The sequence below is a fragment of the Dipodomys spectabilis genome, unplaced genomic scaffold (assembly GCF_019054845.1).
Source record: "Dipodomys spectabilis isolate Male_0828 unplaced genomic scaffold, ASM1905484v1 ptg000015l, whole genome shotgun sequence".
Taxonomy (NCBI): domain Eukaryota; kingdom Metazoa; phylum Chordata; class Mammalia; order Rodentia; family Heteromyidae; genus Dipodomys; species Dipodomys spectabilis.
The window spans coordinates 1,285,632-1,313,472 of NW_024870692.1; the positions used below are offsets into that span (position 1 = coordinate 1,285,632).

Below are 27,841 nucleotides of genomic sequence, written 5' to 3' on the forward strand. Positions count from 1 at the left end.
ACTTGATATGCACAAAGCCCTGGGTTCAATCTCTAGAAACACACACACACACACACACACAAATCCAAATGATAGAGATGTGTAGCTGCTGAGAGACCCAGGATTCTGACAGCCCTTGGGGCCCTTAGCTCCTCTGCTTGGAGTTGGGAGGTCTAGGAAGGCTGGACACATAAAGCTTTGAGGGCTAAACCCATATGTCCACATCAAGGCAGGCTGGAAGTAGTGGACTAGCTGTGTGTTCAGAAGACAGGATCCCTTTCACAGCTACAGCCTTTTCTCAGGTTCCTTTCTCCTTTCAATTTTGCTTAAGTCCATCATAATACATAAATTTCCCTTATTACCTCAATGTATTCCATTCCTGAGTCTGGATTACAAGAGTTTGAAGAATACTTCTCCAAGTCTCGTAGGTGTCTGTATGCAGACGGTAAGAGTCTTGGTAGCTAAGATTTATCCTTCCTTTCTTTAAGAAAATTTGCAAACTCTCTGAGCTCATGCCCCATCTTTCATTCAGATAACACCCCCTAAATCAACTGAGATGATTGCCTGTCCTATTTAAAACTTTAACAGCCAGATTACATGTCTTGCCAGGGAAATAATGTGTAGCAATCCTTGCTCTAAGTGATTTCTCATTCCTAACTTAAATCATTTCATGTTTTTATGAGATAGAGAAGAATTTCATATTTTTTAAGTTGCAAAAATTACTTATCTTTTTAACCTGTATATTTACAGCCAGTGTTTGGCAGTGGAACTCACCAGAGTCAATTTCTAAAAAGTGTAACATTGATGTTGGATATGCCATAAGCATTAGTAAACACCCCCATCCATTCCTAATGTTTTAAAACACAGTTAGTATTGCCTTCCAGTTACCATCTAATTTTAACAAAAGTTTCATATTGTTTGGCAATTTTATAGACGATAGTAATTATTGTTGTTGTAAAAATTATTTTATGTGCTTGTTAGCTTATTTTTCCAGAAGATTTTTACTATTTAATTTGTCAGGTTGTATAAAATGATTCATAGGAGCTCATGATGAGAATTTATAGTTAATCAACACATAACTTAGGTAGTGTTATTTTTATTCCATAAATTTGTGAATCTTCCTTCTTAAAACCTACTAAGATTTTATAATTCTGTTAATAATAAATCACCATTTACTTAACCAACACTTTTATAAGTTGTTTTGTTTTCTCAGTAATATAAATACATAATTGCTTTTAAGATATCTTTTAAATCTTGAGATTTTGTGTGAACTTTACTTTTTTAAATGCCTTATTGAAATCTTGGTACAATTTTAAATTTTGTAAATTTACTCTTCTAACCAGGTGACTGAAGATGTTATTTGAGTTGTCCTTCAATTTTCTTGACAGTATTATTTAAGTTTCAGTAAGGTAGTACTGGGGAATACTCGATAGCAAAGCATTTACTTACTGTATTCAAGGTTCTAGCTTCAATTCTCAGCACTGACTCACTCCAAAGTTCAATAAGATAAACAAATTAAAATGTACCCATTCCTAGTCTTTTAATTAAAGTCATTTAATTAAAACCAAACTATAGATAAAAATTCACTGAATTTTAAAAATCACTAACTGGAAATCATATGTCATCTAAGATTATTCATGGAATCAGAAATTCAATTTCTGTAGACATTAAAAGAACAAATTGATATCCCAAGTGAGTACATAAAATGTAACCATAAATTTTATAAGCACATTCTTTTATAGCATTAAATTTTTACTATTATGGCAAAGAATGTTTCTACCATGAACCCTGAGGGAAAAATCCTATCCAAATTACAGAATCAGTATCAAATTTTTGTGTTATGATATCACCACCTACTGGGGGATTAGAATGGAAAGGTTTATGCTTTGGAGATCCCCATCAGTCACAGTGTTTATTGAATCTAAGCATTCCTTGACTGGGAACATTTTTGAAGGATTCAGAGGTCCTAAAACCTGCCTTTATATGCAGGAAAAAAAGAAATATAGATGGGATAAGTAGGGTTCAATGGTGTGTTCCAAAGCATAAAACTAAATGGTGTGTGTGTGTGTGTGTATGTGTGTGTGTGTGCAACTAATTATGTCTAAGACTCTAATACATGTCTCCAAGTCTTCATTGACTTGGAGGTCAATATCCATTTTAATACTGGCTAACCCACTCTTGACATGATAAAAAGTACTTATCATATTGATGGCTTTCATGCTTCTCTCTTACTGTCTCATTTTTTGTTTGAGAATTTTGGCAGTACTGTTCTTTGAACTCAAACCCTTGCATTTGTTAGGCAGGTGCTCTGTTACTTGACATGCATCTTTGGTTCTGGCTTAGAATAATTAACAGTGAAATTTCTATTTGTTTTTCATATTTTCTGTGAAGATAGCAGTTGATTGAATTATTTCATCAAATGAATCTGATTCTCATCATCTTTCTCTTATTTCTTACCTGAAATTAAGGTAAAATGGTAGCAATTTTTAATCTGATCAACAATTTAAAGCCCTGTTGAAAAAGTGCCCTCATAAATCATTAGTAGTAAACTGATAAAATAAATGATTGTACACCAATACAGCACTACTGTAGAGGATATTGCCAGTGTGTCTCCATCCTTGGTAGTAATAGAGATTGAACCCAAGGCTACAGAGATATAAATATAGATGTAGATATAGATATAGAAATTCTTCTTCAGTCAGTATCTTAGCTGCCCAGGCCCAGCTTAAACCTGCAGTGTTTTTTACCTCAGTCTTCCAAGTAGCTAGAATTACAGGCATGTATTCTGTAAAAGATATTTGTATGTATCATACTGTGTATACTTACCAATAAGCCTGATGTTTAAGGAAAGGAACTAGTTTCTACTTTATAGATGTGCTATCACTGTATATGCATAAAAATGTTTCAAATTTTTATTATTTACAGTAAATACAAAGTATTAGTATATTCATAACATTTAATTTGATAAGTATGCCTAGACCCATAAGCAATGTACACATTTGTTTACACATACAGAAGATATTATGACAATATTCTCCATATTTTCTAGACACAGCAAAATAATTGTCCTACACTAGGGGATACACTGGAGGGGTTTTAGGGACATCTGTGTGGAGTTTGGTAAGAAAAACTAAAGAAGAAATCACCACTCTTGCTTTACATGACAAGATCATGTTGGAAGTCAAAGTGCTCTCATTTCATCTCAGAATCTCTCTAGAGAATGGTCTGTTTCCTTTTAGTTCTCTCTACCCAGCAGTTATTTGCACCTACCTGTTTCTGGGAAAAATAATTGTGGACTTCAGTTCCAGCCTCTGGAACTTTGTGGATGTGCTTCACCTTAATCCTAGCTCCCTCTTCTAAAAGAAAAAAAAAACAGATTGGCCATGCTTGGGTGACAAATACCAATCTATTCATTTTTGTTCAAGGAGCAGTCTCTTTGGGATCTCTGTACTGGAGTACAGTCCCCAAGGACTAAGAGACACCCCAAAACTAAGCTCTTTCACTGTCTGTGCTCTTTGTCTTATCATAATCTGACTTGCATTTCCTCATCCCTTAATAATAATTAGGGAAATTTCTCTGAATTCTCTAATTCTACGTTCTAGTGACTCAAGTAAAGGAATTTTGTTAACAATTGCAAGAACAGAGATGGCACGGCCTACATTCTTTGAACCATATACTAGCCTCCCTCTTCTATCTATGAAGTCAGTCCTTCTCTATGAAAAGCAGACCAAACTGTGTTTAAGTCTACATAGCATCCGGAGAGATATATCACATGTACACAAAAATCTTTAGAGCCTGGAGTTCTGTATCAATCAATTACTCAAATACCTATGATATGTACTAATGTGCACTTAGAAGGGAGCTAAAAATTAGTGATTCAAAAGGAAGAGGAGAAGCCAGATGCTGTTGTCTCAAACCTGTAATCCTAGCTATTCAGGAGACTGAGAACTGAGGATTGCAGTTCAAAGCCAGCCTGGGCAGAAAAGGTCATGAGACTCTTATCTCCAATTAGCCACAAAAAGCTGGAAGTGGAGCTGTGGCTCAATGTAGAGCACTAACCTTCACTATAAAAGCTCCCAAGCCCAGAGTTCAAGCCTCAGGACCATAAAAATAAAGAAGAAGAAGAGTATTATTTAGTCATAAAAAAAGACTGCAGTGGTGTTATTTACACAAGAATGGATAGAACTAGCAACCATGTTAAAATAATATTGAGAAAATCAACAACTCCATGTTCTCTGTCACATGTGAACTCTAGTCCTTAAAATGAATGATATGGATGACATTGATCAAGATATATTATATTCATAAACTACTTTGTTACATGGCAACACCTTTGTAAAACTACCTAAAGATAATGAAATGAAAAAAATACGTGGAAATATAAAAAAATAAAACAGATTGTACTCTTAAAGTCAAATAAAGTGGTAGTGAGTCTGAAAAAATAGAACAGAACAAAGAAAACTATTAAAATAACAAAGGAGAAGAAGGAACGTGATGGAAAGGGTGACTGATCAGAAATAAATATATATATAATGAAAATGACAAAATGATATTCATTTGCATAACTAATATAAGCTAAGAAAGTGGGGGGAAGTGGAATTAAAAAGCTATGCTTGAGTGAAGGTGCTAAGTTAATTCATTAGGCCAATTAATTCATTACCTAGGTAGAAATGGAAGGCAAAAACTTAGGAAAGAAAACAGAAAAGGCTTCTGTTCTTTGTTAGTATAAAAGGTAAAGAAATATATACACAGGAATAATATTGAGGTTATTCAGCCTTGGACCAGGTGTTTTCTTGGCCAAAGTGAGAGTCAAACGGCCGTAGTTCCAAACCAGTCTCATTCAATTTCAAAGCCCAGATAACTTATTATCATCAAAAATAAAACTGAGGCAAGCATGTCACATCATTGGAGAACTCTGTCTCTCTTTCTCTCTCTTCCTTACTCTGTCTCTCTGTGTCTCTGTGTCTCTCTCTGTCTCTCTCTCTCTGTCTCTGTCTTTCTGTCTCTCTCTCTCTCTGTCTCTCTCTCTGTTTCTCTCCTTAGATTTATGTTTTGCTTTGACAATGAAGGATAATTCACAGGGTTCCATAAAGTGGAAGAGTAGGTCCCTGGCATAATAAGCAGAGATGCGAAGAGAGATTTGTTTATTGTATTCTTGTTACTCATATCAGCTGATCTAATACTTGGGCCACAGAAGGGGGTTAAAGGAGGACAATGTTGGAGGCCTAGGAAATGAGAGAAGTAAAAAGAGATTTCTAAAGAAAATGTAAGGAATAGCCTGTTTCGAATTCTCTACCATATCAATCAATAAAATCAAAATGCAATTTTTCTAGATGATTTAAATCTTGGCTTTAAATTTTCTTTCCTAGCGTGTTAGGAAATGAATGAAAACAAGGGCTGAAAATTTCATCTTTTTTAAGCAAATGAAGTTAACCCTTTGTATAAAATAATCAAATAGTAAGATATTTAGCCCTCTATTATCGTCCATCTTGTATAACACTGTACTTCTGAAGATTTTTGCGTTCAATAAAAAGATCAGGAATTTAAATCTCAAGTTACATTTGGAACATGTGGGCTCTTGGTCCCTCTTGTGGACACTTGCCACATTACACATCTTTTGCTTTTTTTGTGTGTTTTTTTCTCATTGGCCAAGAGGTACTTTGTGAAGCCAAGAATAGTTAGAAAGTAATCTTAATTAAAAAAACAGCTAGGATCCTAAAAAAAAAAAAAAAACAGCAACAAACTTCGCATGATCAAAAATGTGTGTATCTAGTGATACTGAGAAAACTACATATTCAGCAGAATTTATTGTGGGGTTTTTTTTTTTTTTTGGTTTGTTTGTTTTTTAAAGCAAGACCAAGTTAGGCATGATGTGACACATGCACATAATCTCAGCTACTCATAGGCTGAAGTGGGAGAATGGCTTAAACCCAAGGGTTCAAAACCTATGTGGGAAATGAAGTGAGAACTCACCTCAAATATTAAGAATGATCATGATAATGATAAATAACAACAACAAGCTAATTATGTTGTAAGGTAAGAAATCAGAAGCCATATTTTAAAGGATTGAATCTTGGGATCTTTATGAAAAAGCTGGCAATTGCATGGTAGACACCTATCTCAAAGACCAGAAGCCAGCACACACATTTAACACTTTTGGAAAACTGCCATGAAGGCCAGAAAAGAAAGAAAGAACAAAAACAATACCAACAAACCAGTTCAGTTCCAATAGAGACGGGAGAAGAACCAGGAGACTAGAGACAGGACAGGAATACTGAGACAATGGTAATGGTACCTGAGCTGGTCTGGTCCTAAATAGAGTCAGTTCAGGGGGCATGATCACAGGAAACTCCCAGTCCCTGGCACTGGACTGACAGGTTTAGGAACCTATCAGCCAAGTGCCCACCTCTGCCTCCAGGGATTCAGGCATGCCCATCAACTGAAGCCCTGGGAGGGAGGGGCTTCATCTTACCCCACCATGAAGACAACATGCCAAATCCTACAATCTACCTTGGGGCCATGATGGCACTGGCCAGACCCCACCTCCCTATTTCAGTAACAGTCTTTGGTGGGCAGTAAGGATGACTCATTAATAATTTTTTGTAAAATGTTTGTTCTGACTGATAAAAGGTTAGACATTTAAATTGGGCAGCTAAGTAAGGAAAAATCCCACCCACATCCTAGAATAGCCTGGCACCACAGAGACAGACCATAAAGAAAATTTGTGTAAAATGGAGAACATTCCAATAAACACTGTGAACCCAACATGCTGAGCCCTTCCTGGGATCTTGTACATATTTAACAGGAGAAATTTGTAGATCCTTCCATAGAAAATGATAATAAGCCTGAGTTCTTTGTTCCTATGTGATTTGTGGCATGTATAGGCTTTGTGGAACTTTTGTAGACGTTGTTATCCCCAAATTCCTAAGTTCAAAATATCTAGTCTCCAAGATACTAACATTCAAAAGTAGAGACTTCAGGAGGTAATCTTATCCCTATTCATGAAATCATTAGTGTTTTTATTAGAGTAAGCATGAGAGTCTTGTCTTTGTCTCTGCCTCTCTGTCTCTTGTTCTCAAGCTCGCTCGCTCTCTCTCTCTCACCTTACCATATGAAGACGGAAGACAGATAATTAGCAAGTTGGAAGTGGGCCCTTGCCAGGACTCAGCAATGCTGGCATCCTCATGCTTCACTTCTAGCCTCCAGCACTAGTATAAGACAAATACAAATATATCTGTGGTTTTAAGCTTCTTGGTCTGTGGCACTTTGTTATTGTAGATAACTAATACAATAACCCTAGATCATTCACTGAAAAATAGTTCTTAGGTCTAAAGAGACAACTGGAAGTAGGCACCAATGTTAGCATGTGAAATGCCATGGTCCTTCACTTAATGAATCTGGAAATCTGTAAAGCCACTGGATGAACACTATTGGAAGTAGTTGAAAGAGGAAAATATATTGTTTCCTAATCCTTTTTTTTTTTTTAATTAACAAGAACAATACAAGAAATAATGTCATGAGCCCAATTCACGGATAGAAGTTCGGGTTTCTACCTTCCTAGACCTGTGTTGCTTCTAAACCACTAATGACATGGGTAATCTAAACACAAGGAGGAGAGAAGTACTCTGCAGGGCCACTGTGTGGAGGTGAGTGAGAGGGCAGAGCAACCACCCTCTAGACGGGAACCCAGGCTCAGGCCTGTGCCTAGTCTTCCACTTCTTCTGAAATTGATCTCTCTGAGCCATTCTGTTCTGAGCCATTAGGTGAGATTGGAGTACAGTCCTTTATTACCTTCTGCCTCTTAGCTTCCAAAAAGCTTTTCAATTCCCTGTGTGTTACTCAACAAGTCTATACTTAGATACAAGTGAACAGAAATGCAATCATGCAATTTAGCTGACTGTTGCTCTGTCTTTATTTCTATAGAAATTCTATCTGGTCTTTTTCTTTTGTCTAAACAAAAATCATAAGCAAAGACAAAGAGGGTAACATCTTGCACCACTGAGAAATGGAAAGTAAGCAAAGAGAAAGAAGAAGGCGTTATCTCTGAACAGCCAAAAATAGACAGTGCAATGTCTGTGTGTAAGATTAATGGCTGCTTGCATAATTCTGAAACTGTTCACTGAGAATAAGACTAGCTTCTTTTACTGCTGTGAAAAAGAAGAATTCAATGGTTTTACTGGGTATCAGATATCATTTGTCACAAATTTAGAATAAGAATGAAAGAATCATTTACTACCACAAGTACTCTGAGAAAACACACACACACACACACACACACACACACACACACACACACACACACACACACACACACACACACACACTCCCTTGCTCTGAATTTGTGAATTACACTGAGATTGTCATTGGCACTGCTAACTGAGACTTCCCATCCTCTGGCAGTCCTCTTGGTAGGACTTTATTTCCCCAAAGCCCACAATGTTAGGCCCAGTCATGAAATTTGCTTTGGCCATGGAAATGTGAATGGAGTTATCTGTGTCACTTCTAGTCAAAAGCTTTAGGTCTGGGCATGGTTGGCCAATTTTTCTTCCTCTGTTCCAGAGGAAGAAAAGTGGTGTTGGTTCTTACAATTAAAAAAGACTAACATAGGCAGACTGTCCCATCCAATCATCTTTATCTCTGTACACAAATCTTCAAATTAGGTATTACCCTAGCCTGGGTAATACCCAATACCCTGACCGATGCATACTCACTCCCTAGTTGCATACATAGAAGACCACAATATTGCTCTTCAGTGGCTGTCCAATCTTATACATGGTCATAAAACCATAGAAGATACATTATCCAAGCCTATGAAAATTAAGGCCTTTGTTCTGATAGGCTGATCTGTTCATTCATGGCCTATAAAAGGAACAGCTGTATGGTACATACAATTACTATAAACAGAAGAGGCAATTATAACAGGAGTAATAGAGTTCCACTTAACAGTGGGTTTGCTTTTTGCAGTTTCAGTCACCTGCATTTAACTGCTGACCAAAACTGTTAAGTGGGAAATTTCAGAAATAAATAGTTTTAAGTTGTGTAAGTCTGATTAGCATGAGATGATCTTGCATCATGGCACCTGCCCATTAGTCACTCAGTAATCATTTAGGTTATCTGATCAACTGTCAGTGTTTCTCAGAGCTTGTGTTCAAATCGTCATTATTTTTCTTAACAAAGCCATCAAAGTATAAGAGTTGTCCTGGCAATTTGGATATGCCAAAGAGAGGCCAAAAAGAGGTTCCTTTAAGTGAAGAGCTGAAAGTACAATGGATTATTTTTGGAGAGAAAAAGAAAAGGAGAGGGACGAAAACAGGGAGATGAAGAGAGACCACATACAAATAAAATTAATTGCAATGTATTGTAATTTCCTATTACTGTTACTATTTTAGTATGCTTAATTTATAAATTTAAATTTATTTATATACAGAGATAGCACATTCTGTGGTTGCAGAAATCCATTTGGAATGTATTTCCCATGAATACATGAGCCATGGTATTCATCGGGGGACAATAAACCTATTTACCTCAGTAGATTATCAGTGACTTCACATGCAAGTTCCAAGCTATCACAATTACCCATAGTCAAAATTCTACTAAATTTTGTTTTTAATTTTTATTAGAGTTCTGAGAGTATGGACCAAATGTTAATATTATTTCCTATGCCAATGATGGCTAAGAATTTCTTTACCTGAACAAACCATGTGGCCATACTGTATCTGAGGCAATTTTTTTTTTAAGGAGTATTGCCTAGCAAGTTGCTGCATTTAAATCTCAGTATGATCTCACCCCGCCCAACCAAAAAAAAATGCTAGTAGAGGTGCTTTTGATTCTGTATTCTTTTATGTCAGTGACAGAACTTTAGAACCAGAATATATAACAAAGCCAGGCACCAGTGGCTTATGCATATAATCCTAGCTACTCAGGAGGCTGAGATCTGAGGATCGTGGTTCAAAGCCAGCCCGGGAAGGAAGCGTCCTAAGACTTTTTTTTTTTTTTGTCGGTCGTGGGGCTTTGAACTCTGGGCCTGGGCACTGCCCCTGCACTCTCTATCTCAAGGGAGCACTCTACCACTTGAGCCACAACACCACTTCCAGTTTTCTGATGATTTATTGGAGATAAGAGTCTCATGGACTTTTCCTGCCCGGGCTGGTTTTGAACCTTGATCCTCAGATCTCAGCCCCATGAGTAGCTGGGATTACAGGCGTGAGCCACAGATGCCTGGCCCTTGAGACTCTTATCTTCAACTAACCACCAGAAAACCAGGAGTGGTGCTGTGGCTCAAGTGATAGAGCACTGAGCTGAAGACTTCAGGGACAACACCCAGGTCCAGAGTTCAAGCCCCATGATGACCCAAAATATATATATATATATATATATATATATATATATATATATATATATATATATATATATATATATATATACACAGAGGGGGAGAGAGAGAGTTATTCATGCTACCTAGAGATACTTCTAGATTTGTACTTAGGAATCTCTTGATTCCTAAGATCTTGATATTAGTGTCTTTAAACTCTCCTTTGGAAAGTTAAATGTGCTTTTCTAGATTTTGCAAACACCCTGTGCAGGAACTGGGGTGGAACTGTGGACTACATTCTCAAAGTTCCTTTGGGCTATGAGCTCCAGTCTCTACTGCATTTGTACTTTCTGCTCTTCATACTATAGCTGTTCCTCTGTCTTCACTCTTTAACTCATATGTGAACTCATTCCTTACATACTTTTTAGGATGTAAGTTGGCCATATTTAATGAGATTTTCTATTATATTTAAATATTATATAAATGCTTACTTGTTTTTAAAAACATTTGTTTTTAAGTTGTTCCATTCTTAGAGGAAAATAGCCTTAAAGCATATAGGAGAAAAGAAGAATGGCTGAAAACTCAGTATTTACTTAAAATAAAAACAAAAAAATCCAAATGTATATTCAAAGAAGGTAAAAGAAAACAGGGGACTTTTTCTTCAAATCTTTGTCCCATCCTGTCTCCCTAACTCCACTCATTTTGAGACACTGATTCACTATCAATACTGGAGTGGGGTGAGGAAAATCATGTAATACTCTGATAACCAGAAGTAATCATTTGACAAAAATCAGCTTTGAGTCTTAATGCAAGTTCTTAGCAACAGGAGTAAAAATGTTTTCTGTAATCTGTAAAGGGCAAGTATGAAGATAATATAAGAAGTTAACTCAGTAGTACACTTGCTTAGCACGCAGTAGGTCCTGGGTTCTGTCCCAATATTGCAAAAACAAAATCATGTACCAAATACCACATTCAAGAAGAAACCATCAAAAGCTTTCTCTTCCATCAAGGAGTGAGACAAGGACACTGTGAGACACACACTCACACACCCAAACTCAAAGAATAGATTTGGAGACACCAAGTACAACGATAAAGGGACTTTAATGGTAATAGCAGTCTTTCACAAGCAAGTGTCTGGTGGAAAAAAAACACTCAGAGAAGAGCTCCCTCCAATCAGTTTTATTGAGTAAATTTTTGTGTCAGTCATGGGGCTTGAACTCTGGGCCTGGGCACTGTCCCTGAGCTCTTCAGCTCAAGTCGAGCGCTCTATCACCACTTGAGCCACAGTGCCACTTCTAGGTTTTTCTGCTTATATGTTGCTGAGGAATTGAATCCAGGGCCTCATGCATGTGAGGCAAGCACTCTACCTCTTTCAGCCCCCTTACTGACTAATTTTAACATATGTACCACCTGCAGTTGGTTGTCTCCACCACCACTCTTTATTCTCTTGTGGCAGGAAAGCTCTTCCGGCACCTACTCATTTCACTGGCCTCTACTCTTCCCTCTCTTACTGGATCCCTCCACCTTCTGATACTCTACTGTTTGTCTGGAGAACTTCTAAGGGCAGATACTCTATGCTAGTCACATAAATTGGTAATCTGGTAAGTCATTGTGTAAGCAACTTTTCATTCAGGGTCGGATACCTTGGCTTGAAAATGGGCCACCACTGACTTTATTATCCACAGATGCCTCACTGACTTTAGTTTTTCACAGATGCTTCATTCCCATTTCTCCTCAGCTGTGTAAGTGTTCTCACTCGCCCAGCTCTCTCATCAACACTGTAATGTCAGACTTCAAATTCAATCCTTATAGTAGATGGATATCAGTATCTTACTATTGATTAATCTTGCATTATCCTGATGATTAGTGACATTAAGAACTTTTCATATGTTTATTGATCATTCATCCATGCTCTGCTATAAAATGTCTTTCAGATCTTTTGCTATTTAATTTGTTCTTCAGTCATCTAATGGAGCTTGAACCTCTGGCCTGGATTCAGTCCCTTAGCTTGTGCACTCAAGGTTAGCACTCTACCACTTGAGCCTCTACCATACCTCTCTTTCCAGATTTGTGGTAATTGATTAGAGATGAGTCTCATGGATTTTCCTGCCCAGCTTTAAACAGCAATCCTCAGAGCTCAACCTCCTGAGATTATAAGCGTGAGTCACCAACACCTGGCAATGACAATTCTTTAAAATGATTATTGTTTTCTCTATTTTGGATGAAGAGACTAAAGCTTTGGGTAAGATTAAACAACTATTAAGTTGCAGACTAGGATTTGAGAGTCCTTGCTTAAATCTTTGGTTTTACTCATGATACTAAAGAGTGGACAAGGCAATGAAATGAAGTACTCGATTATACATATACTAGGCCATGACATGACTTCTTCTCTCTCAGTTGAAGATGGAGGTATTAAGAAGGCTTAGATATGAGACCTAATGAATTGTAAGTACATACAACCAGGGTCAGAAGCAGGAAGCGTTGCAACAAAGAAAAACTTAAAGTTAGATGACACACTAACAAATAAATCTTCACAAATTTAAAGAAGAATCCAAACTGGGCACTGGTTGCTCAAACCTGTAATCTTAGCTACTCAGAAGCCTGAGATCTGAGGATCACAGTTTGAAGCCAGCCTGGGCAGAAAAGTCTCCAGACTCTTATCTCCAATTAACCACTCAAAAACTGGAAGTGGCACTATAACTCAAGGGGTAGAGTGTTAGTCTTGAGCACAAAGAGGCTCAGAGACAGTATCCAGGTCTTGAGTTCAAACCCAACAACCGACAAAAGAAGAAGGAGCAGGAGGAGGAGGAAGAAGAGGTGAAGGAGGAGGAGGAAGAGGAGGGGGGAATGAGAATCCAGCCCCTTAAAATCAGGCATGAGCAAAAAAAGCCAGAAGTGGTGCTGTGGTTCAATTGGTAGAGCTCTAGCCTTGTGCTGAAGAGCTGAGGGACAGTGCATAGGCCCAGAGTTCAGGTCCACAAATGACAAAAATAAATAAAATAAAATAAATAGTAAGTAGTAAATGGATGAGGGCACCCTCATATGAGATAAAGTACTTTTTAAAAAGACGTTGGAAAAAAAAGAGCATGGCATTTAATAAGTATTCTTAGTTATATGTGACACAAAACAATTCACTTTTTTAATGTTTCTCAAAGTACTCACCTCACATTTTTGGTCATATTAGAAATATTGCAAAATCTACAAAACCAAGTTTTTCTCAATTAACTTGATCACTGTCTTTGAGCACGTAAAGAACCTTTGGAACCAGTGATTTGTGGATATAGATGATTTAACATATTACTTCATGGTTTCTCCCAAACCAATAAACTCTAAACATGAAACAGCCACTCTCTAGTCCATTCAGACTGTTTGAGAAATGATGATTTAATTTTTTGATGACTACCAAACACTTCTAAATTTAACTGGAATTCCAGAATGTTTCTAAGCTCCTTAAATTAAAAGTAACACTTTCTGATATCCAGAAGCTCAATGTTTTTTAACTGTAGAGGTAATTTCCCTCTTCTCTAGTAATGTTGTTTTCTTGACATTATTTGTAATCCTTAACAATGAGAGCATAAAGTTCTAAAAAATTACATAATGGCTTAAAAGCATCTACTATAAGTCCACAAACCACTTTGGTTCATCTGAATTGCAGCCATGAAAAAGCAAATCACCTTTAGGAAATGTTGGTTGGAGGATGTGTTTACAAATGATATTCATTCATTTACAAATAATGAAAACCATCCTAGGTTTTCTGGCTCCTCCCTATAGGAAGGAAACTAAGAACTGTCTTAATCATGTCTATTCCCAGCCTAGAAAATAAAGTAATAATAACATTTCAGTTATAAATAGAAAGGAGTAATAGCACTTGTAGGCTCTTTATGACATGAGATATAAAGAGAATTAATTATGAAGGAATATTTAGGCTTCATTATTAAGTCAACCAAAGCTCAATGAGTCAGAAGTAGATAAGAATTGTTGTAAAAACAAGATATCAAGACTCAAGGTTTAAAGAAACTTTTTACAGAGCCAGAGACAGAAAATACTTCCATAAATAATAACCCATTTGAGCAGAAACCCTGAATCTAGTTTCTCCTCTGTGTCCATCATTACTGGTCTTGTGGATAGCTTATGTCCTTATACAAAACTATCTCAAATGTTACACTTGCTGCCCTCTGACTTCTAGTCTTACACACCTTGATTCATCTAATAATGATCAATTCTGAATGCAAGATACAGTCTCAAAAAATCCTCTCCAAAACAACACTTTATTTTTTCACCAGTTTCTAGAAATAAAGCTGCATTCTTTCGTGTTGCTTTTATGATCTTTCCTGATCCTTTTTATTCCTCCAGTCAAGCCAGATATTTTCACTATTCCTCAAACATTCTGAACACAGTCTCTCCATTGAACCTTTGTCATTGTCTCCCCTGCCTGGAAGTGACTGGCATCACTCTTATCTGCTATACCCAAGATATATCCAAGACTTTAAGTACCACCCTCTACTTTCTCCCATTTCTCCTCAAACAGAATTCATTTCTCCATTTTTGTTCCCATAGTTCTTTGCTATAGTAACACATTTAACTTCGGAGTTTGACCAGCATCATGTGCATACAATGAGATTCAAAGAATCAGAACAAAGGCTCAATTAATCATCTTTGAATCCCCCATAGCCTACAAAACATTTCTTTAGGTAGTTTTTTTGTTTTTATTTTGTTGTTGTTGTTTTGTTTTGTTTTTTGCCAGTTGTAGGGCCTAAACTCTTCTGCCTGGGCACTGTCCCTCAGCTCTTCAGCTCAAGGCTAGCACTCTACCACTTGAGCCACACACAGCACTACTTCCAGCTTTTTATTTTCTGCTTATGTGATGCTGAGGAATTGAACCCAGGGCCTCATGCATTCAAGGCAAGCGCTCTACCACTGAACCACCTTCCTTGAGCCCTCTTTAGGTAGTTTTTGATTTAAAAAATATTTTTGGTATTAAAGTGTAAGCTTTCCTATGTAATGAATTTTTGTAAAAAAAAATATTTCATTCAAATATAAATCCCCCATAAAGTCTTTTTGCCAAGAAGGCTTAGAGAGGAGTTATTTTACCTAACAAGATGGACCTATTTCTGCTTAGGTACCATAATCAGTGAATAAATTGCTAGGAAATTGTACTGGTAACTACAGAAGAAGTGATATGATAAAAAGCCAAAGGCAGGAGCTAAGACTACAGGGACAGTGAGTTCCTGCTGGAACTTAAGGATAAAGAGCTAAGACACCAAAGGAAAAAGCTCCAGATCTATAAGGCTGGGTCTTGGATGTTGGTGCTCTGAGGCCTGAGCAATAGGCTTCTGCCTTGTACAGCCTTGTACAACTGTGAAAGCTTGGAGTCAGGAAACTGTAATCTGTTACAGTTACGGTCAAAAGCCTTTGGTTTTGGAAGACCCATTGGTTAGCCTCTGGAACTCAAGGCAGTCAACATTAAGAGAGCTGACATTTTGTGTATCCATGATTCCAATCCTGACAGAGCAAAAGGAGCCTTAGCTAGCTTTTTGCCACATTAAAATCTAGAGACACCATATAATAATACAGTAAAAATGTCTAATGCAAAATTAACTTGTAGCCAGGCACCAGTGCGTCATGCCTACAATCCTAGCTACTTAGAAACTTAGATCGGAAGATTGCAGTTCAAAGTCAGATGGGCAAATAAGTCCATTAGATTGTTATCTTCAAATAACCATCAAAAATCTGGAAGTATAACTGTGGCTCAAGTGGTAGAGTGCTAGCCATGCACACAAAAGCTCAGGGACAACATCCAGGCCCTGAGTTCAAGCCTCAGGACCAGCATATACACATATACATGCACACACACACATACAAACACACACACAAACACATACACACAATTTTATACCTAACTAAATAAACTTTTGTGCAAAATTGTATAGTTACACAGGGAAATTGCCTCAAGAAAATGGAAAAGATTTGCCAAAAGCTCAGATTGTAATTATTAAGCCTGAAAGATGAATGTGTGTATTACATATAAAGATAGCAAGGAAATTCCATTCAAAGGGTATGGTAGTGAGATAAAAATGATGTGTCATATTTACATATCAAAGACTGACTTGGCAATAGCTTAAGTACATGGGGCAGGTGACATTGGACCAATAAAATCAATACATGAGGAAATGCTTTATATTCCATAAAAGGTTATCTCACACACCCCTACTTCTCCCCTAGATGGTGGGGTTTAGTAAGAGAAACAGCATGATGAACTTTGTGCTTTTGGAAAAAGTAATGCTGGAGGCAGAACAGAAGTACAAAGAGTTAGTGGGAAACTAGTATGACAAATGCCTTTACAAAAATGCTGAAATAAGGATACAGTTGAGCCTTTGTAACAAGGAGATGTACAAGACACTATGTTGAAAACAAACTTTACAAATTGGGGTGGGGGAGGAGTTGGGGAGGTGGGGAAGGAAGGGATGGTAGGGGAAAAACAAAGGAGTAGGAAACAATGCTCAAAGAAAATGTACTCATTACCTTACTTACGTAACTGTACAGTATTTTTACAATTAAAAACATATAAAAAAAAGAAATTGTTAACAGGTAAAAAGAGGATGTTGGGAGTGAGATCCTAAGTAAATCTCAGAAGCTTCAGGATTGTTCCTAGAAGATATAAATGGTTAAAAAAGAAAAGAAAAGAAAAGAGGCTAGGTGCCAATGGCTCACATCTGTAATCCTAGCTATTTGGGAAGCTGAGATTTGAGGACTGAGGTTCAAAGCCAGTCCAGGCAGGAAAGCCCATGAGACTCTTATCTCTAATTAACTACCAAAATTAATAGAGGGGAGGGAAGGGAGAGGGAGAGAGAAAGAAAGAAACCTAGAAGTGGAGCTGTGGCTCAAAGTGGTGGAGCACTAGCCTTAAGCAAAACAGCTCTATGACAGCAACCAGGCCCTGAGTTCCAATCCCATGACAGCTCCCATCCTCAAAAAAAATGTACTTATGAGTGTAGTAGATCTGAATTTTGAACTTAGTAACTAGGTTTTAATAGCTGAATGACGTGAAAAATCATTTTATTTCTTTGGTCTTTAATAACTTCTATTAAATCAATGACTATACCTAACCCAAGTAAGAATTGTAGTAGAGTTGCTATATATGCTATGAAATTACATATAAGATCTAAGAAAATTGCTACCTGTAAAAAGTATATGTTTTATGAATAATTAAAAACCCCTCAACCAGGTGCTGGTGGCTCATGCCTGTAATCCTAGTTACTTAGGAGGCTGAGATCTGAGGATCAAAGTTCAAAGCCAGCTCTGGCAGAAATGTCTCTGTGAGACTCTTATATCAAGTTAAACACTCAAAAACTGCAAGTGAAGCTGTGGCTCAAAGTGGTAGAGTGCTAGCCTTCAGCAAAAGAGCTCAGGGACTGGCTTAGGCTCTGAGTTCAAGCCCTACAACAGACAAAAATTTAAAAAAATCATCTTTTAAAGGAACAAAGCCACTGTTCATTGCAATTACCTCTGTTCTTGACCCTGTGATGTCCAGAATAGGTAAAGTTATACAATGTGAATTCACTCTTTCTCTCTCTGTTGCTCCTACTCTTATTCTCACTCTCCCAATCCCACCAATTGTGCTACTTAGGTTTGAATTCAGAGCTTCGCTCTTATTTTACCACCTGAACACCATGAAGGGGCTTTGATTATTTGTGAGGTAGGGTGTCAATTTTTGTTCAGGCTAGACTGGACTGTGATCCTACTCTTTATACTTTCTACCAGTCTGAGATGATATGTGCATGCCAACATACCCAGCTATCAGAGGAACTGTGATCCACCCAATCTCTGCCTCCTTAGTAACTAGGATTTTTACTAGATATGAGCATTGGTTCTGACTTCTTTTTATTTCTTGACTTTTTGTAAATGGAAAAGGGCTTTGGTAATAGTGAAATGTTGGTTTCCTATTGTCTTCATTTACCTATTCACTTTTCAAAGCACTAAATGTATATTTTCTTTCTTCAGAACCTGTCTCAAGCCTACATCTCTAGTCCAAATCTGTCTCCTCTCCACCATCCAATATCCATCTTTAGTCTCTTCTCCTAAACTTCTACTCTATACCATAAGTTTATATTCAAAACAAGAACTGCAGGGTGCTGGTGGTTCATGTCTGTAATCTTAGCTACTCAGTAGTCTGAGATCTGAGGATCATGGTGCAAAGCCAGCTCAGACGCTTTATCTCCAATTATCCACCAGACAGAAGTAAAGCTCAAGTGGTGGAGTACTAGCCTTGAGTACAAAATCTCAAGGACAGTGCCCAATCCCAGTACCAACACACACACTACAATAATTTCAATATAACAAACGTAAGGTTTCAGTTCTATACTGCCATTTACTGCAGGCTGGATTCAGTTCCCATTTTGTTTCTTTGGGTATAAAAGGGCAATAACAATACTTACCTAGCAAAGGAATAGATGAGATTATACATGAAATACACTGTAGAGGAGAAAAATTCCTCCTTTATTCTCTCAGAGTCTGGAGCTAGATATATAAAACAAACTAAACTAAAAGTTTAATAGTTTGCATGCTTTCCCTCATTTGTAATAATTAGAATGTGCCTATAAATCTACAAGTAAACCCAATGGAAAATAAAAGACAAAAAAAATGACACTTGACATGAAAAGTTAAACAGGACTCCAAACAGTCAGACAGTGTGACCAAAGGAGGATATTCTTAGGAGAGGATCACAAGGGTTCAATAGCTGGGTGGATATGATCATATAAAATTATGTTTATTGAACTGAACTCCAAGAAATGGAAACAAGAGGCTTTTTTATAGTTTTGTGGAGGGGTTTCCTTCTGTTTTTCCCCTTTTATCTCTGTTTTTGATTTCTCTACCTTTTATGTTATGTGCAAGTTTATCTAATTTGGAGAGGGTAAAGGGAATGCAAAGAAATGGTAGGGCAAAAGGTGAGCAAATGCAACAGTGATACTCATTAAGCACTATTTTGGAAATGAACTATACAACTTGGAGGGGAGGGGGTTGGGAGGAAAAAACCTGGGAGAAAATGAGGGAAGAGGTGACACTGTTCAAATAGAAATGTACTGTAACTCCTCTGAACTTCACCTTTACAATGAAAGAAAAAATTTTAAAAAAATAAAAGTTTAAGCAGGTGGAAATCATGAAAACGTTATTTTGTACAGTGCTAGAGATTGAATCCAGGGCCTTGTGTGTGCTATGCAAGTGCTCATCCTCAGCCTTTGAGGTTATTATTGTTACATTTTGGGGGTTTTTGAGACAGTTTTCCTAACATCTTTACTTACATCCACCTAGACCTGTGGCCTCAAATTCTTCTTACTTCCACTAAGCCTTCAGAGTGCTGATATTACAAGCATTTAATCAGGATAGGCTACCATGTCCAGCTGCTTTTTTTTTTTTTTTGCCATTCCTGGGGCTTGAACTCAGGGCCTGGGCACTGTCCCTGAGTATCTTTTGTTCAAGGCTACCACTTGAGCCACAGTGTCAGTTCTGTTTATGTAGTACTGAGGAATCAACCCCAGGGCTTCATGCATGCTAGGTATTGCAGGGTCTAAAGAGTCAACCACTTAAAGCTCAAAGATTAAAATTAAGCTTTATTATAGAGGAGCTCAACTGATGGGCCAGGGACGCAGCATAGACTCAGGAGCTGTGACTGCGATCCCTCCTGCCAGAAGGTAGGGTTTTTAAAGCAAAAAAAACCCACAACCAAGTGTTGTCTTGCAAGGCAAACAAGTTTCTAGAAATTAATGCAGCAGGGCTGGGAAGATGGCTTAGTGGTAGAGTGCTTGCCTTGCATGCATGAGGCCCTCCTGGGTTTGATTCCTCAGCTCCACATACTCAGAAAAAGCCGGAAGTGGTGCTGTGGCTCAAGTGGTAGGGCACTCACCTTGAGCTGAAGAGCTGAGGGATAGTGCCCAGGCCCAGAGTTCGGGCCCCATGACTGACAAAAAAACAAAACAAAAATAAATAAATGCAGCAGTTATTTTTTTTTTTAAGATTTACAATACTGAAAAACAGGATCCAGGTGCACTTGTACAAAAACAGGATCCACAGACACAGACAGAATCTGGGTATTTCTGAGCCAAACAGGACATGGCCCTTACCCCAATCAGACTGCGGTTTAACAGAATATTTTTTTCCTTACACAATAACCAGCAACCTCACAGAAGGAAGGAGGAAGTAAAGTGAGCTCTAGGTCAAGATGATGCTACTTTGGTCAAGCGAGGCCTTTACATGGGCAAACACTCTACCACTAAGCCACATTCCCAGGCTCAGCTGAATTATTTAATACAATTTTACCTGTATATGGGGTTGTCCTTATAAAATCATAAATGTCTATGGTTGGGTTTACCTACTAAGTAAACCAAGAGGGGAAAGAAGCTAGAAAGATTTTAGTTAGAAAAGATCTATTTGCACTGACTTTCCTTGGTGTAAATTCCTTCCTTGTCTCCAGTGGTAAGATTTCTTTCCCCTGGGATACACAGGTCATTTTTTTCAATTGAAAGTATGTTCCTTGCTTTCAGGGGTAAGAGTGGGGGTGGAGGAGGGTTACAGTGATCTTGCACCTGGTGTTTTTTAAGTAGTTTTGTAACCATTTGATAAGTAAAGTCCAACTTAATTCCTAACTTCCCTGTTAACCCACTGAATGTTACCAGTAAGTTTAAGATGGCTATACAACCTCAATCCTTGGGTTCACAAGAGAAGAATTTAGGGAGGACGCAAACATAAGTAAAAATGTTAGAAAAATTTATTAGAAAAGAAATATGGCAGAGAAAGGCAGTGCATGCCATAGTATCATAGGAAAGATGGCAGTTCAACTTATCTCCACTATCTTGGGGAATCTTCATTCATCTTCCTGGTTATGGAGCTTGGCCGTAGGTTAAATAGTGACTGTTGGATGCCTTTCTGCTCGGTGGATCTCCTTTCTGTTTCCTGTAAAGTTGTGAGGTCAAAGTTTTACCGTCCAGTCTTTAGTTCCTTATTCTTCTGTAGTCCCTGCCCTGATGTCGTAGTCAGGCAAGGTGCTGGTTTATCAGCTTATCCTGCCATCTGCAAGCTGTGTAGGGCGCAGTTCCCTGCAGACTATTTAAAAAACAAAAAAACAAAACTAATCCAGAATCACTTTGAGCTCACACTAATCAATAAACCTAAGGAGTATGTTTCAGGGTGTCACGCTCGAAGCTACAGCACACAACAGAAGGCGCACAGCAGGCACCCGCAGCCCCCTTCACACCCACATTCTTCACGTAACACTTCCAGCAAAGCTCTACTATAAATCCGTGTATTTCCTGCTGACATCTTTCTCTTCCCCACTAGATGGAGAATTGGATGATGACCCTGACTATTTTTGCTTCTGCATTTCTGGGGCCTAAGAGTGCCTGGGAATAAGAAGTTAGATCCACTCTAGTTGAATGAAGCAGGTTTGAAAGAGTGCAGCTCTGATTGCAGTTTTAAGCTGTCTGCTCTAACTACCTATTCACACCGTGGGGTCACAGTACCTGTAAGTCTATGAGTGAACTTGACCAAGATATGGTTGCTACGTTCATGGTGTAACACAACCAAGGCCTGTTCTCATTCACCGTCGGGTGAAGTGAATCTGTGACTCGACGCTGCCCTCCAGGACGGCCCGCGGCACCTTCAAGCGTGTGGCAGTGACCAGGATATTCTCTGGACCTTTAAGTGACATTCTTTAAACCTTAAGGCACCGGAGCGCGCACGCCTCGGTCGCGGCTCCGCCCCCTCTCGGGGGCTTCCCGGCACGGCTCCGCCTCCTCCCGCAGTTGCTAAGCAACCAGATCCGGAAGTCGCCGTAACGCGTCCGCAGGGGCGCCGCGAGCGGGTGGAAGATGGCGGAGGGTGGCGGCGCGGGGCCGGAGGAGCAGGAGGGGCGGTCTTCCAGGCCACGGCCCCCGAGCGCGCGGGATTTACAGGTGAGGCGGGCTGCTGACGTCGGGGGCTGGCGGCGGGGTGGCAGTGGGAGTCCCGCGAGGGCGGGTGGCCGCGTGCGGCCGAGCCGTCCCCCGACCACTGCTGGGGCCGACGCCGCTGCGGCGCGGGGGTCGCCCGCCGCCCAGCCGGGAGGTGCGCCACCCCGGCGGGCCGCGGAGAGGTGTGCGGGCGCCGGCGCGCAGGTGCCCCATTCCCAAAGCGGGGAGCGAACGGTGGCCGGGATGGCATCCCGCGGGGTCGGACGTCCGCCGGCTTGTTAAGGACTCCGCGGACTTGCGGTCTCTGGCCCGCGGGGTCCCATCCGCGGTCACTAGCGAAGCGACGCCGTGCTCCGGCTCCTCCTCCAGGATCCCGTCGCGGAGTGGATGACTTCGACCTAAAACATGGTTCCTTTTACCCAGTAGCTTTTCTTTGTTAAAGGAGTGAGCCTCTATGGTTGCAAGAGGGGGTGGGTGAGACCGTGCGCGGAACAGAGAAATAAAAGTTGGTGATGTTGAAAACCACCTCAGTTAACTAAATACCAGTGCACCAAACACTCTGGGCAGATGCTAACACCATTCTGCTCTTTTTTTCCCTACCTCCTTACAGGAGGTTTACACTGGTAAGGAGCTATAATAGAAAATAAACGAGACTCCTCCGCAAACTTGGACAGAACAGTTTAATAACTACACATTGGTTCTGCATTTTTGAACCAATATGTTAACTATCTGCCTCGTAACTTACTGCTAAGATCTGGGGATGAAGATATTAAACAGGTCATCAAATCCATAGTTGGTGCTGGGTACCTGTTGAAGGGTATGAAATGAAATTTTTAGGGGACAGTGATGGACTGGGCCCAGTAAACTGAATCAATGGAGTTTAACTGGATTAACCAAAGTGGAGCTTTGCTTGGTTGCTGTTAACTCTCTAGGCAACTAGTTAAGCTATAATCAACTAACCTGTTCATCCAACCAGTTGTCTGTGCCTTCCTTTTTTCTACACTTGGAAATCAGATCACATTGGTTCTGGGGACTGCACCATTTGCAAATTCTTTTTGTTTGGCTTTGGTTTACAATTAAATGTTAACTATAGTTAATTGGTCTAAGGAATTTGCCTTTTCAAGATTGTTCAACCTTTTGGAACCCTTCATACTTTTTTTTTGAAGGAATAGGAGGTGAATACTGAACTTGACATTTTAAAGATGAATTATCATTCAGTGCTCCAACAAGTAGTTCATAAGATGAAGAATTTGAGGAATGCAGAGATGACTTCCAGTGCCCAGGTCTGTTTCAGAGGTAGAGGTAGTAAAGAGAACTGAAGAAAAGGAAGTTATCCACTTCTATGTTTTCTAATGTGGACCTAAGAGGCTGTAGTTTTTTGTTTGTTTGTGTTTGTTTTTGTTTTTTGTTTTTTAAAAGGAGTATTTTGTTCTGAAAATTTAGGAGAAGACTCTTGGCCTTTATGGTCAGCAATGTCTTCACTTGTAAATTACAGGTGATGAGAATTAATGCTGTCTCTAAAGGGCCTATGTACAACTCCTTTATTATCCTGGCTCAGTCCTTGCCTGACAAGTGTGCTGTTACTTATCACTAGTTAGTACACTTTAATGCCAGTATTGTTAAGACTGTGTAACCATCCACTCTCTAAATCCGTTTCCTAATTTTTATCTGAAAAGTGAGACTTGTTTAATCATGACTTGTTACCTAGCAGATGGTTTACACACTTAATCTAGTGAATCAATATATAATTAATGGTTCAAGATATGCTTACAGACATACATGCATAACATTTTTTATCTTTCTACTCTATGGCAGGCACATAACAAATTTATTAATAATAATTTGATACACCAATAATAGTATTTAAGAATTGATCGTCTGGGTCTGGGAAGGTGGCTCAGTGGTAGAGTGCTTGCCTTGCATGCCTGAGGCCCTGGGTTCAATTCCTCAGCACCCACATAAGCAAAAAGAAAAAAGCCGGAAGTGGTGCTGTGGCTCAAGTGGTAGAGCGCTAGCCTTGAGCTGGAATGCTGAGGGACAGCACCCAGGCCCAGAGTTCAGGCCCCACGACCAGACCCACCCCCCCCCCAAAAAAAAAGAATTGATCATCTGCCCTCTAAGATTTAATTGGAATGTGAAGTACTTGCAAGAAGCAACCAAAGTGATGATATTTTAAGAAATAAAGTAGATATCAAAGGTTTTAAAGACTTGGATAATGTTATTCCCAACTGGTTTCTTAGATATCAATTACTTCTGAACTATTTTATTGTAAAAATTACCTAGTTAGTACAGTTTTCAGTAGATACTCTTCTTTTTTTGGGGGGGGGGGGTGGTCCGGTCGTGGGGCCTGAACTCTGTGCCTGGGCGCTGTCCCTCAGCTCTTCAGCTCAAGGCTAGCACTCTACCACTTGAGCCATAGCACCACTTCCGGCTTTTTTTTTCCTACTTATGTGGTGCTGAGGAATCGAACCCAGGGCCTCATTCATGCAAGGCAAGCGCTCTACCACTGAGCCACCTTCTCAGCCCCTCTTCAGGACTTTTATCATGAAGAGATGTTGGACTTTATCAGACATTTTCTTTGTATTGAGATGATAATATAATTTTTGTCCTTTAGTCAGTTTTTGTGTTTTACTCATTGATTGTGTACGTTGACCCATCCTTGCATCCTTGGGAATAATGTATGATCTTTTGGATTTGGTTTACAAGTTTTTAATTGAGAACATTTGTGTCAATAGTTAGAAAGAAAACCGCACTGGGCACTATAATCATAAGCACTCAGAAGGCGGAGATCTGATGCTCTCTGTTCAAAGCCAGCCAAAGCAGGAAAGTCCATGAGACTTATGAATTAATCAGAAAAGGCCAGAAGTAGCGCTGTGGCTTAGGTGGTAGAGCACTAGCCTTAAGCACAAATTGGCTCAGGGACAATGCCCAGTCCCAGAGTTCAAGCCCTAGGACAGCCCCCCCCAAAAAAAAAGAAAGAAAAAGAAAATCACTCTATAATTTTTTTTTCTGTTGTGCCCTTATCTAGTTTGGATATTGGAGTAATTATAAAAGTAACTTTGCTGGTTCAGGGTCTGAAATAAATCATTCTCTCTTTGTTTTTAAAGTTTCTTTTGAGGAATCTGTTTTTTCTACTAGATTTGCTTTTATAGTTGACATGGGAAGATCTTCTTTTACAGCTTTTGGTGGTGTTGCGTTCTTCTATGTAGTTTTGTACAACCTGAGGTTTTAACTGTAATGTATACTTGAGCTGTCCTTTTCTGGACTTAATTGGAATCCTATTTTTTAATCAAGATTTTCTTGAATATATTTTCTATGTTTTAGTTTACTTTTCCTTCTGTATTCATGATTTGTAAATTTGATTTTCGATAGTATTCCAGAGGTCTCGTATGTTTCATTTGTACTTTAAAAAATTTTAGTGTTGCAATACATTACTGAAACCTAGTGCTCTACCACTTGAGCCACAATTCCACTTTCCGCATTTTTCTGGTTATCTAGAAAACAAGATCTCATAGACCTTCCTGCTTGGGCTAGCTTTGAACCATGAGTCTCAGATCTTAGCCTCCTAAGTATGAGCTAGTACTCCTGGGTATAATACATTTCCAAGCCCTGATAATCTGTCTTCAGTTTTATCCAGTCTACTGGGAATGCTTTCAGCTGAGTTTTGTTTTTTGTTCTTACTTATTGAGCTTTTCCATAATTTCAGGTTTTGTATTTTTTTTTTCAGAATTTCCATATCTTTAGTGAATGTGTTCCCTTTGTCTTTATATATTTTATTAAGCTCTTTGATTTATCTTAGACTTTTCCCAGGTATTTATTACTGTCCTCTTTAATTTCATTTTTCTTTCTTATAAATTTCTTTTTGGAAGAATTGGATTTTTCAGGGCATTGTCTAAGCAAGTGTCCAAACCCTGGTGTGACTCTGAATGGATTAGGGAGGGGTAGGGAGACAAGCAGAGCACTGAATTCTCACTGACAGGAATCTAGGCACTCTTTGTGCTCCCAGGCCCTTCCCAGCAGTTTCCTTCCTTTTGGGATGAAGGTGGCTGTGGATATCAGATGATTCAGAGGGTTTGGGGTCAGGGTCTCAGTTACACTTGAAAGCATATACTGGGATGCAGTTCCTGAAGGAGGGCTTCAATGCTTTTGAGTACCATACAATTATCTCCTTTTGTGGGAGGAGTCTGTGGTGATGACATGATTCAGAAAGCCAAACCTCAGGGCTCTCAGACTTACCTGCAGCTAACACTTGCTAAGATTCATGGAAGTATAGGCCTCTGTGTTTTCATACACTGCCCAATAGTTTTCCCTCCTTGTGTAAGGGAAGTAATATTACATGATTCAAAGATTCTAGGGTCATGAGTCTCAGCTCCCCCGGCAGCCAACACACAAATCCAGGAGGCAGGATCTGGAGGTCCAATAGTACACCATCCACAGATTTGTTGTGTTTTTGCTGTGACTCCAGCAATGGGACTTGCTCTATGCTTTTTGAGGGTGGCCTTTTGAGCACCATACCCTTTGATGCACAAGTTCCTTGTGGCTTAAATGTCTCCGCAGGTCCACATCACACTGTTCCTCTCTCCATGATCATCTCTTACAACCATTTCTCCCTCCCTCAATACAGTGTCAGCTGTCTTTAGATTCCCTAAACCATGATTGTTCCTTGTTTTTATTTTTGTTTTTATCCTAAAGTTCTTTTTTTAGATTTAATTTAATTTTATTGTATGTACAAAGGGGTTACAGTTATATAACTAAGTAATACTACATTTCTTGTCGAACATTGTTACCCCCTCCCTGTTTTTTCTCACTTTCCCTCCCCCCACCACTCCCTTCCCAAATTGTAAAGTTCATTTCCCAAATTGTAAAGTTTATTTCCACCATAGTGTTTTGTAAGTATTACTGTTGCATTGATTTTCTTGTTTTTAAGCCATCAGAAGTAGCTCAGTCTTGTTACTGAGATCAAGCTATATAGCAAAGCTGTTAGATAGTTGGTAAGATGAGGACAGGAGAATGAGATTTATTTGAGCAAAGCTAGCTTTTTCACACTAAAGCAGTCCCTAGCTTATCAAACCCCAGCAGGTTTGCAGACAGTGTGGGATTACCCTCCAGCTGGAATTGCCCACTGTCTGGCTTAAATATATGATTTCACCTTCAGCTCCCTGACCCCAGTTCCCGATCCTGGTGAGCCAGGGACAGGGTTTGGGGCTTTTACTACTTCTCTGTACTTTTCTCTTGCATCTTTTGTTTCTCCCTGCTTTCCACCTATCCTGCCATCATGATTCTTTATGTTCTGTCTCTTTTGCTCTTCAGAATACAGTCTCTCCTTTGTTACTTCACTCTTCTTGTTCAGTGTCAAACTCAGGACACTTCTAATCCACCATCTCATCCTTTCTCCGATAGACATTTTTTTTTCCAGTCCTGGGGTTTGAACTCAGGGCCGAGGCACTGTCCCTGAGCTTCTTTTGTTCAAGGCTACCACTTGAGCCACAGTGCCACTTCTGGCTTTTTCTGTTTATGTAGTACTGAGGAATCAATCCCAGGGCTTCATGCATGCTAGGCAAACACTCTACCACTAGGCCACATTCCCAGCCCCTCTAATAGACTTTTA

At 39.2% G+C, this 27,841-nt stretch overlaps 1 protein-coding gene, 1 long non-coding RNA gene and 1 other non-coding gene across 3 annotated transcripts in view; 2 read left to right on the forward strand and 1 right to left on the reverse strand.

The window, feature by feature from the left end:
* Window positions 1–9,639: 9,639 nt before the first annotated feature.
* On the forward strand, window positions 9,640–9,704 carry LOC122096518. The gene has a single exon (XR_006145326.1). It is a non-coding gene; the product is annotated as a small nucleolar RNA SNORD36 (small nucleolar RNA).
* An 11,327-nt stretch (window positions 9,705–21,031) lies between these two features.
* Window positions 21,032–22,000, reverse strand: LOC122096404. Its single transcript, XR_006145296.1, has 2 exons — window positions 21,805–22,000; window positions 21,032–21,388 (listed from the first exon to the last, which is right to left on the reverse strand). It is a non-coding gene; the product is annotated as an uncharacterized LOC122096404 (long non-coding RNA).
* A 129-nt stretch (window positions 22,001–22,129) lies between these two features.
* Ubxn2b (UBX domain protein 2B) overlaps window positions 22,130–27,841 on the forward strand; it is a 29,358-nt gene continuing 23,646 nt past the window's right edge. The window contains exon 1 of the mRNA XM_042666581.1: window positions 22,130–22,236. Coding sequence (XP_042522515.1) covers window positions 22,153–22,236 — 84 coding nt within the window. The 5' untranslated portion in view covers window positions 22,130–22,152. The remainder of the gene's footprint in view (window positions 22,237–27,841) is intronic.